General features: G+C 38.8%; 2 protein-coding genes across 2 annotated transcripts in view; both read right to left on the reverse strand.

Annotated features, from left to right (window-relative positions):
* LOC148103758 (butyrophilin-like protein 2) overlaps positions 1–12,253 on the reverse strand; it is a 54,799-nt gene that overhangs the window by 10,320 nt on the left and 32,226 nt on the right. The gene's annotated exons all lie outside the window — the stretch shown is intronic.
* On the reverse strand, positions 921–7,402 carry LOC148103759 (programmed cell death 1 ligand 1-like). The gene is made up of 7 exons (XM_087833198.1): positions 7,344–7,402; positions 7,128–7,193; positions 6,856–6,997; positions 5,720–6,079; positions 1,941–2,024; positions 1,243–1,333; positions 921–1,050 (listed from the first exon to the last, which is right to left on the reverse strand). Exons 3-6 carry the CDS (start codon positions 6,914–6,916, stop codon positions 1,278–1,280), a joined length of 561 nt encoding a protein of 186 aa, XP_087689324.1. The 5' UTR covers positions 6,917–6,997; positions 7,128–7,193; positions 7,344–7,402; the 3' UTR covers positions 921–1,050; positions 1,243–1,277.

Raw genomic sequence — 12,253 nt, forward strand, 5'->3', positions numbered from 1 at the left:
ACAGTGAGCACTGAAAACACAGACTAATATGTAGAAGTGCCATCACATTTGCCACACTGACCGTGAATGGTGTGGAGATGTTAGCATCAACTAGACCGGTGATGACGCACAGGACTGTGCTGTGTGTTGAATTGTTGTTTGTACTGTATCTCATGTGTTTGTTAAAATAAGTAGAAGTCCAGCATAGCTACAGTACACCTGACTGTAAGTATTGTAGAATTCAAAAGGAGCTGATTCACCAGATCCAAAGGTCCGATTGGTGTTTAACACAGTGCTGCCTGAGGGCCTGACCATAAACAACATTGAGTAATGATTTCAGCTTTATTAAAAAAAATAAAATCTGTTTTTCTTATCATTTTTCAGTGTCCAGATCTTAAAACAAGAAAAAAAGGAGACTTACAAATCCAAGCAAAAGAACTGAGTAAAACTAAATACATTCAACAGTGATTAAAACCATTTTAAATACACAGTTAATTGGTTTAATTTAGTGTAACATGGAAAATATCACATTATCAGGTGAACATATTTACAAAACACCTGGATTTCTTTTACTGGCCGAGTATGTAGATATGAAGAAACCTTCTTTTTGACACGTAAACAATGCAGATGATATAGGAAATGTGTGCTTTATTTATTAAATGTCTTAGTTTTAGCTTATTATGAACTGTTGCACTGAGATAACATTGCTGTTTGATGGTATAACTGATGTTATTAATCCGCCAAACAGACTCTTTGTTTTGCTCTCCAGTATCTCCTGCGACACCCTCAGGTGTATTTTTATCCATCCATGATGTCAGACTTTAATTGTAACATATTAACTATAATAGTTGTTTTAAACTAAACACTGCAGTACAAAAATACATTCAACAATAAAACATTGATTTCAGTCAGTGAATCTCAAGCGGTCATTTATGGAAAGTGAAACATTGCACATGAAAATGTTCAAGAAAGAAATTAATAAATAATAAAAGCTTGATATATGTCGTCAGTGAAGGACCTCTCTGTTTCGGATTTTTTTGTTGGTTTTCACACATTGAGACCTTCTTAACTCTGCTTAAACACAGAAAGACAATTTAAAGATTCACAGAGTTATTCTGAATATTACAAGTTTAACAAACTTGAAAAATGTGACTAAAAACAAAGGTAAACTAAAATCTGTTAAAACTGCTCTGATTATTTACATTTACATTATTAATAAAACTTTCAAGAACATAAACTTTCTGTCTCTGATGAGTTACTCACTTTTCACGTTTCTTCATAAGCAAACATCCATGTCCTCACACCAGGATCAGCGGGACAAAGAAAACCACAACAGCGATCAGTTCTCGTCTACCTGTCAAAAACAATAAAACATTGATTGCAACATGAATGCACAATAACATGAATGTGATTCAGTGTCAGTGTTAAAAAAGAGCTTAATATATATAATATGTCATAGACAGGAGGTGGAAATAGGAAATAACCAGTTTTATTCAGAAAGGGGAGCACAGGGCTTTATTTATACTTGACATTGTGCTGATTTTTAATCAAACCCCAACTGTGTGTGCTGTAAACTAAGGCTGTAGTTACAAGGATATATTATTGCCTGTTGTTTACATCAAAATATATTTTCATAAGCGATCTAAGATGAGAGAACAGTTTTCATATTGTCACAGTTTGATGTTACATTATCTAAAATCTGTTTCTGCCACCAGTCACCTCTCTGTGACACCACCTTTATTTGTTTCATTCATATTTAAACCTCATACTAACAGTAACCATGTGACACACTGCTCAGACCTTTAATTCAGCTTAGATTTTTTAAATTACATTGAATATACTTTAAAAAAATTTTTTTAAGTTGTAGGCCTGTGTTTCTGAGTAGATTAAAAATTGTAGTGGTCCTCATGGACAGCTGCTACAAACCAGCTGCTTAAATGTTACACTTGAGTGTTTTTCACCTGTGTCTTCGGTCCCTTTATTCACAGGAGGTGGTTGGAGGTTTCTGGGCTGCTGTGTTGTTTTTGTCTTCCCAGGTGTTGGTTCTGAAATGGAAAAAAGTATGCCAGTATGAAAAATATGGAAGTGAATTAAGTTGCTCTAATCTTGTATTTGATTCTCTCTGAGGCTCATGTCTCGTATGCATGTACTTCTCAGAATACAAATACAAATCAATATCACAATATAATTCCACCCTGTAGTTAGCAGAGATTATTTTGCTACCTTCAGGACTGAAAAATGAAGCCTGGACTGAGGAAGGACAAACTGCAGTTCATCTAATGTCCACATGACGCACTAGAAGTGACTCAGGCCTCACAAACTCTTTTGAAACTATAAAAATAAACATTTTTACAGTCTGCTAGAAAAAAATGTTTTTCGTCATTTTCACATGGCCCACATACCGCAAAGAATGACGGCCCTTTGGTGGCCCAGATGGTTTGCCAGATGTGGCCCACACATGGGCCAGCACAAGGCCAGTTGCAGACACACTGCTGGTCCTCTGCTGGCCCATCTATCGTGCTCTATCACGTGATGCATACTGCTCCGACGTGCTAACGTTATGAGCTGAGTTACGCCGTGTCGCAAATTTTGTGAGGTGCTTTCGTGATATTTAATGGATCGGATTACATTTTTTATTTCTTTCCGATATCCGAACCAGTAATTTAGGTCAGTATTGGACCGATACCGATACATAATATCGAATTGGTCCATCTCTACTCGCAAACCTGTCAAACCTGCATTTGAAACGTTTGCTACCATAGCAGGATATATAAATATCCTGCCCAGGCCTGTTTTCTATAGGCCTGGGCCACATAAACCAAACCATAATTGGGCCAGATATGGCATGCCATCGCATAAACAGTGGTGTCATTGCCAGACCTGGTGCACATCTGGTTGACATACACTCTGCCATGACACCAGTCAGTCAGCAGTGCCAGCTTACCAGATCCTGTTTTCTATGGGCCTGGGCCATATACACCAAACCACAATCGGGCCAGATGTGGTATGCCATCACATAGACAGTGCCATCTATGCATCCAGGCCTGGCCCATATCTGGATGACATATGTCTTATCATGCCAGAAGTGCCGGCTTGATCCGGGCCAGACCTGCTTGCTATGTGGAAACATGACGAAACTCTGTTTAGACAGTGAATGGACTGATTCTTATATGGCATTTTTCAACTCTCCCAGATTACTCAAAGTGCTCTTTACAACATGCCACATTCACCCAACCACACACTTTCTCTTAACTGAGTGCTCCTTAACTACATTCATACACATTTACACTCGCGACATGCAGACTGGAGGAGCCAGGGATTGAACCACTAACCTTCCGATCAACAGGTGACCTGCGCTACCGCCTGAGCTACAGCCACCCACTTGCAAAGATGAGTAAACCCTCACCAGCTTTTGGATTAAGTGTACACTCACAAATAGGGATGGGTATCGTTTAGGTTTTATCCGATACCGGTGCCAAACCGGTACTTTTGAAATGGTGCTGGTGCTTAAACGGTGCTCAAACTGGTGCTTAAAGAATGGAGAAAACAAACTTTGTCCAAAAACCTCTCATGTTCAGCTGTTTTTTTGTAAAAAGATAACAATGTTAGCCTTTTCTGCAGCTATAGGGCATATATGGTATCACTCTTGGCTGGAAGCAGTGCTTAAACAATGGAAAAAACACAAACTTTGTCCAAAAACCTCTCATGTTTAGCTGTTTTCCACTTTTTCTTTGGTCATTTTAGCCTTTTTGGCCAGGGTGAAGGGAGTATCTGCCATCAAACAAGAAGACAGCTGCATGTAGCTATGATGATATTTGCTAGTTCACCTTACTGCATTAATGTAATAACGTGGTTAGCCTACTCAACGTAAATTACACACGAACAACATTAAGCTACTCACGCAGAGAAGAACGGCTGCTGCTGCCATCATCATCCTCATCATTTCTGCTACACTGGCAGGGCTAGGGGCCAGGACTGTACTCTTCGGGTTTTTGGGGGATGTTGCTAACTCCGGGTCCAATAACAGGCAACCCACCCGCAGTAGATGTGCACGGTGTGAGGTCTCGCAGCAATCTATCAAATACGGCACATTTCTCGGCTTTTAAAAAAACCGCTATGCGTTGCCAGGTGTTTCATCAGATTCGAGGTGTTACCTCCTTTGACAGTATCACAGGATCAGCTTAAAGCACTTGTTGCAGGCTGCTGAGTTTGCATATTTTGCTGTGAAGAACAGCCAGACTTTGACCGCTTCGTCTTGGGCATTTTTAATCTGTAGCTATGTTCTAAAACACAGGTGTCAAACTCTGGCCCGCGGGCCAAATTTGGCCCACAGCCTAATTACATTTGGCCCGCGAAGCCATATCAAATTACTATTAGAGCTGGCCTACTGGTATTATACAGCTAATATATATATTGTTTAGTATTAACCTTTGCTTGTTCCATATTCAGTTTTTCAGCAAAACTTGTTTGAGTCCATAAGAAGAGATTCATTCTTATATCTAGAGGAGGATTTTTTTTTCAATAAATATTAATGTCAGCCCGCGACTTTGTTCGAGTTTTGAATTTTGGCCCACTGTGTATTTGAGTTTGACACCCCTGTTCTAAAAGAACGTACGTAACTGGACCCGCCTACTATCCTCGGAAATGTAAAGTGATTGGCTAGAATCTAAAGTGTATGACATCTCAGGAAAAAAAAAAAAAGCACTGAAATAAAGCACCGAAATGTGCGCTGCTTTTTGGTCTGGTTACTACCGTTTATGTCAGAACCGGTGCCATCATGGCACCGGATACCGGTACCCATCCCTAATCGCAAACCTGTAAAACCTGCATTTGAAACGTTGGCTACCATAGCAGTATAGTATTGCAACATGGCATTTTGGTCTTCTAACTAAAATAGGAAAAAAGGAACATAAATAGTGTCATCATTGCCAGACCTGGCCCACATCTGGTTGGCATACACTCTGCCATGACACTAGTCAGTCAGAAGTGCTAGTTTATATCAAATGTAGAAGTGTAAATTTAAGATGACGATGGTTAGATTAATTCACTGAATTCCACCTTTATACCAACTGTATACTGTCTGGTATAACACCTACCTGCTCAATCCCATTGTAACCCCTGACTGTACTCATTTTACTACTTGTATTGACTATTTGTATTTGGAGTCAATACAAACTAGGTACTCCGCCCTCCACAGCCTTTTCCTTTAACTGCAGCTGTACTACATAACAGAGTCAAACAGAGTCAAACTGAGAACTTTTATTAGTATCAGAATTTAGATTCAAATATTTGTATTATTCTCTATTTATATTAGTTTATTATTATATTAATACAGCACAATTATCAATTACCTTTGTACAAAAATAGCTGGTAGAAATGTCCTTCGGGATGTATTTTTTAACCTAGGTAGTTGTACTTAAGTAAAGAACGTCTGTACTTTTGCTAACTCTGCTTAGAGTTTATGGATGTTATTACCCACAGTTCTAGTCTGATAATTCAATTAAATGCTTTAAAAAGCGTTGATGGCTGTCAATATATTGAGGTCCACTAAACAGTAATGAGGGCTGAAACTATTTAAAGAGATAACAGCTTGTATTATTGTTATTTATTTATTTAGTTAGATATGTTATTGTAAATTCAAAAACTAAATGTAAGATTTACAAACAAAAAGCTCAGGATCCAACCTTGATCTATTTTAACAGCTGACAGTGATCACATGTGTATAAATGAATCGTCTTACCAGAGACGGTGACTCTGCAGCTGTTGTAGCCGCGGCCATAACCTGTGTCCACCTCACACAGGTACAGACCCGAGTCCTCAGTCCTGAGTCTGGACAGCTGGAGTCTGATTCGTCCTTCTCTGAGGGCGTCTTTGTCACTCTGGACTCGTCCTGAAAACTCTTCATCCTGAACCTCTGACACCTCAACACCATAATAAAGAAAATAAAGAGTCAAGAGTTGTTGATCACCTATCAGTCTACAGAGGATCTTCAGTGCTGAGAGGGGCGTGTCTGGTTTGGTGGTGAACGTCCACTCCAGTGTGATGTTGTGGTTCTCCTCTGCCTGATAGGAGCTCTGTGTCACATCCACTACAAATGATCCTGTTGAGGAGACAGAGAGGAGCAGACACACTCACAACTTTATACAACATCAGAACTCCTTTCACAGTGAGTCAAACACAACAATGACAAAAATCACTGCTGTGTTGGTTGATTTGTTCAAAAAGATCAAACACAAATAATCACAAAAAATCAACAACAACAATCTGATGAAGTTCTGCTGTGACAAACATGGAAACAATGATTTTTCCTCAGCATGAAGGAAATAATGAAACCATCAGAGAGCCGTGCTGCAGGACGCCTTTATTAAGGCTGTGCCATTAATAGAGTTCATTATTAGTTACTTATTAAAACAAGATCAACTAAATAAAACTATTATTGTGTTTCATTGTTCTTGGATCAGTTTCTGTTTCTGATTTTTAACTAACGAGCTACTTCAACTTGAATAAATCCACTTGGTTTCCACAGTCAGTGATGATGATTTTGTTTCCATGACTTTGATCAAAATCTGTTGATCAGACTTATTCAGTAACTTCAACTTCACTGTGAACCTGAAAAATGGAAACTACTGTTTATGGTTTGATTAGGATTTTCACTTCCACTTATGTGAAGTTCAATGATTCATCTTACAGGAAGTAAAACTGTCTTGACTCGTGGTCACGGGAAACTTGCTATGCTTTTTTTTTTAACTAAAGAAATAAATGGTTTATAAATTACATGTGAACATTAAAAAGTCACACTGGAAACATTCAACACATGAAACCGAATTAATACTTAAAACCTACTCATCAGTTAATTATAGTTATTTAACAAATAACCTTTAACAAAATCCAAGCTGAGAATAAAAATCCACAGAGAAACAGAGTGAAACCAGTCCATGATGACTGCCCAGATGATGGACGAGAACGAGCCCACAGTCTGAAGCCTGAAGTCAGTACACGTCTCCTCTTCACAATCAGCCTGCACACAGTTAATCACTCCATGAAATCTCAACACATGCAAACCTCAAATTTCTAGAAATATTTTTGAAAATAAAATTCAATGTCAGTGTTAAACAGAATTAAGTTGTTCCTAAAAGTGCAGAACTTGCCTGAGAAACATCACGTTTTCAGCTCCTTTCAGCTCCGTTTAAGTGATTCGCTGACAGCTGTCATCACTGACACATCAAACAGCAAAGAAGAAATGTTCACAGTGAATTTAATTAATTTACCAACATGTGATTAAATCTAGTTGATCAGCTGTGATAGTCTATAATCTACACAGCTGCTAATGTGACTGAGAGTGAATCTAAATAAAAGCTGTTTACCTTGAAAGCAGAAGAGCGAGTTTAAGGACACGACACCGATCAGTACAAGAACATAATGACTGTAGGACGGAGCTGTGACTCTGGTACCAACCTGCAGTTTGTTGTTGAGCTGCTCCACCCACATGACTGCAACTGAGATTTTGGTGGTTTGAATGTGGGATGAGTGAAGTCTGAATTTCCTCAGTCTACAGAAAATAAATGGGAAAAGAAAAAGTGGTTTCTTAAAGTTGTTTCACTTCTGCTTTTTAGTATGTTTGTGTTGATAAAAACACTTTGAGTAACTCAAACTGAAAACAGAGTGAGTTTAATGGATCGTGTTACAAAAGATGGAAACCTGTTTGGTCATTAATGTTTTCTGAATGTCTGAATATAAAACATATTGATCTTAGACCATCCATCATGATTCATTTGTTGATCATATTGATTGTTATTGTCTCTGAAAACCAGAACATGTTTGATTCAATTTAAAAAAATGTGTCAGTCTGCTGAGTCAGTGAAGCAGAAGTTAATCTTCTGACAAACATCATCCTCAAAATGTTCAGTTTACATGGATGTGCAGCAGAGCGCTGCTATTGGTTACTGAGTAAATGTGGGACAAAGTTTCCAGTAAAATTAGCTTTGAGAGCTAAAGTTGAGGACTTCAGCAGCTCAACTATTTCATCCAAAAACAGTTTTTCCACTTCATCAAATTGAAGAAAGTTTAAAAAAAAAAAAGAGATTTATTTTGACTTTTTATTGTCTGTTTAAGTCTTCAGAGTTCTGCATTCATGATGTTTTTATGCTGAACATCAGCATCACTGTGTTTTAGATTATTGAAGGAAATCAACTCTTCAGGAAACAAAAGTTTAATCCTCAAAACAGTTGATCCACAATGAAACAAACTGTAGTTAGACTGCAGTAATAATCTCCTCCTGCCTGCAGTGATGGTCAATATTAGGCTGTCATCGTGTCTGAATTTTAGGAAAATTCACTTATTTAAACCATATAAGCAAAAACCCAAACACTGAAAAAATACAGAGAACAGAAACAGCACTGAGACTCGAGTCAGACTCCCTCAGTCACCTTCCTGTTTTCTGGTTTCACTTAACCTGACATCAGTAATGATGATGAAAAGTGACATTAAGCTGGTCACTGATGTCAGTGTAGCTACAAACACATTTACATGGAGGAGGCAGTAGCTGGCAGCATCTGACCAATCACAGGCAAGAACATTAAAGTTGACAGCAGCGAGACAAAGAACATAAAACTGTAAAACTATAACAATATAAAGAGTTTACAAACACAACACAGACAGAGCAGCAGAGTGAGAGGAAAAGCTCTGCACAGTCAGCAGGTTAGTAGTAAACATGCTGTATGACTGTGTGAGGGTCAGCGAGACTGGAAACGACTTTGTGTTCATCAGGAATGAAAACGTTACAGCCGCACACGTTTTGTCTTGTTGATGTAGATGATCGAGGCCGCTGCTTTGTGTGTCGTTTGCTGAAACAATTTTAAAGTTAAATGTCGTCACTCTTTATCTCTCTGCAGGACCTTCTTGCTTTGATGCACTTACTAACCACTGAGTCACTCCTATTATTAAAACTATTCCCTTTTTATTTGACACAGCAAATATGATTGCATTGGAGAAAAGCTGTATTTGACATAAAACAAAAGCTTTGGTGGAGGAAACTCCTCAAAGGTGTTTTACTGCTGGTGAAAAATGCTGGACGTTTATGTCCTGTGCAAATTATAATTAAAGATAATTTAAATAATAAATAAAAAAAAACTGCACAAAAACCTGCCAGTAGCATTTCAGGATGGCTGTCTCTATAATTTGCTGCCACAAATTTCAACATGTTTTTCTTGAATAGAAATTCTTCTGAGCCATGAGAAACTGCTCAGCATTTCATTTCACTTGGGTTTCTGAACCTGAACCATTCGGTTAATAAAACCACTACTAATGATAAAAGTAATAAAATGAAATGTGGAAGAAGGTCCCATAATCAAAGACACCCAGCCACCTCCACCTAAGGCCCTGACTTCTAAAAAAAAAAATATCCAAAACATGAAAATACTCCCTCTGTAGTTAAGCCCACTGCAGAAACACCCCCACTCCCCCCAAAAAGATTGAAGCAGACCTTTTTCTCCCTTGAGTGTTTTACTTCTAATACAATTTCTCTCCAAATGCCATCATTATGTTTGCTGTCAAGAAAAATGGACTTGGTTTAATAAAACCATGGTGACATCCAGTGATTGACACACTTTTGTCTTAAGATGTGACTCAAAGTTACACAAAAAGGCAAACTCCTTCTATAGTGTAACCCAGAGAGCGATGAGGATGCTGCCGTAAAGCTAACAGCTGCCCACCCAGGTCCAGACTTCCTGTAATGCACAGTAAGAATGTTAATGTGGCAGCACGAGGTGGTGGAGAGTAATAAGGAAAAGAGCAAAGAACCAATGATGTCACACTCACACATTAAAATGGCGTTGCGACAATTAGGAGCTCAAAACTTTTACAATTCAATGAAAACCTGACAGCGTCCCCCTGGGAATTTCAACCACAGAATACTGAGTTGAGACTATGTTAATTATGAAGAAGGCACACAGGTCAGTTATACTTGAGACAGACGTGGTTCAGTGTAAAATAAACATTTTGACAGCTGTTTAAAATACGAAATAAGTGAACCAATGAATTGATTGTACATGCACATTTCCAAGCTGTGGATTACCTGTCAGTGAATACCAGATGAGAAGGTCCAGAAAAATCACCAACTTGTACATGCAGCTCACCTTCACACACTCAAACCAAGAGTGCATAAATAAGCACTGCGCACAGATGGTCCCACCACCAAGGCACACAGTCACCTCCACTTTTGGCCTTCAGCTTCTGAATAAAAGAAACACAAGTTGTTAAAGTAATTAAACCCCAAAACAAATGCACCCTCTGTGGTTAACCGTACTGCAGAAACACACTGGTGATCTGCAGCTAGAAAAAGGGCCTCCTTCAGTCTTCAGTGGTGTCACACAAAAGAGAATCTACAAATCAAAACATTCAGAAAGCAAACGCAGAAACAAAAAGAAATATTCCTTCAGTTTAGAGCAGATAGCTTCACTGAATCTAACTGAATAATTTAATACATTAACAGGCTGATCTTTACAAAACATGAGTGGCACCAATCAACAAAAGTTCAGCCAATTCAGGCTGACGCAGCAGCTACATGTAGGCAAGTCCTACCTGTGACAGCTGGGAAGTCAGGTGACCGAAGAGCTGGATGCGCACGGCAACAGGTGAGTGAGTGAGGGATGCTCAGACATCTAATGTGATTCGCTACTAACAGTGGCTAATAATGCAATATGGAAATACAGTACTCATTCTGCTACATGAATATAAAATAAGACTGTAACAGAAGTAATGCTAATATCTCAATAAGTCAGAGTTACACACTGATCAAACTGTGATGCCCAAGTCTAGAAAAAAGAGGCAAATAGGTTTCTGCAGCTCCACCTGTAAACAAACCTAATACAGATCCATCCTGAAGCTGTGGAGCCGAGTGAATTCTGCATCGTTAAGAAGATTTGTTTTGATGTTTATGAAACGCAAATTCAAGACTGTCAAAATTTAATCTCTGTCACTGATGCAACAGATAAAAGGAGCATTTGATACAACATGACCTTCAGTTGGTAACGATAGTCCCATTAGAGTAAAGAACATGAGGACAGGCCTGCTTGACGGTAGGCTTAACTTGTGATTGACAGGGGAATGCTATATCTGTTGATGTGATGGACAAAACACTCATTCAAAACACTTTAAAAGGAAGTTGATCACTGTAGCTCAGGGGTGTCGAACTCCATGCCTCGAGGGCTGTAGCTACTTTTAAAGTCTGTTTGTCGCCCCCTACAGGCCTGCAGGACATTAACCCTTAGATGCACACATCAAAAATGACCCCACAGGTTGTTTTTCTTCAAAATCTTTAAAATGAAAAGTTGTAATATATTCATATTCCAGGTATTCCTCATAAAATATGTTTGTAATATGATGCCATTTGCAATTTTATTTATTTTTTCATTAATTTAAAGAAAATGCTGTTTTTGTATCACTACCCCACTCTTCCACAAGTGGGGTCAAAAATGACCCCAAGCAGTTTCTGTGGAATCTTCTATGAAACGTTAATTCTTAGCAACTCTGACTGACCCACTTACACTTCTAAAGGATCAGGAATTAATTTTTACACAGTACCATACATGATTTATAGTCAGGGCTGCACATAAGTGGTCTGCAGGTGGGCATTCGCTGTCAAAATAAAAGTATTCCCAGAAATTCAGAGAATACGCACTTCTTTTGCGGTGGAGGACCACCTAAGTAATTGCTTACGGAGCTTGCTTCTTCAACATCTTTAAGAGTTCTGAACAAATGTCTGTCCTCCTCCAGAACATCTTATGTACGCAAACGAGCGTTCCAACTTCTTATCTGGTGCACGTCTTTTATTTTGACAGCGAATGCGCACCTGCGGACCATTTATGTGCAGCCCTGTTTATAGTTTCCTGTGCATTTCAAACATTGTCCTTTCTGATGTTTTTTTTTTTAATATCTAAAGTAACATGGCTGCTATGAGGCCAGCTAGGATCCCTGTGGCCCTACAAATGATCCAGGACGGATGGGATGAAGAGCCAATCAGAGGCATTGACTCAGAATCTGACATCTCAGATATAGAGGACCCAGACTATTGTCCCCCCCACTGAACAAGGCCAGTCAGATACAGAGGAGTCCTCTGATGAGTCCTCTGAAGAGGAAATGGATATTAAGTCTAACAGAATGAGCCCCTCTTACTGCTCTAGCCACAATATTCTGAATTAGACGGCCAGGACGTGCAGCTGGGTTTAGTACTGTCTCCCCAATAGATGCATGGAAGATGTTCATGTCTGATAATATA

Source organism: Neolamprologus brichardi, chromosome 3 (genome assembly GCF_056152115.1).
Source record: "Neolamprologus brichardi isolate AB-2024 chromosome 3, ASM5615211v1, whole genome shotgun sequence".
NCBI classification, from domain to species: Eukaryota; Metazoa; Chordata; class Actinopteri; order Cichliformes; family Cichlidae; genus Neolamprologus; species Neolamprologus brichardi.

Excerpts from the sequence above, each read along its gene's own strand:
- LOC148103759 (XM_087833198.1), bottom strand. The coding sequence starts at position 6,916 with ATGGACTGGTTTCACTCTGTTTCTCTGTGGATTTTTATTCTCAGCTTG. Across the intron at positions 6,080-6,855 it reads CAGCTTGGATTTTGTTAAAG|GATCATTTGTAGTGGATGTG; the intron begins GTTATTTGTTAA and ends TCTCCTCAACAG. Across the intron at positions 1,334-1,940 it reads TAAAGGGACCGAAGACACAG|GTAGACGAGAACTGATCGCT; the intron begins GTGAAAAACACT and ends TGTTTTTGACAG.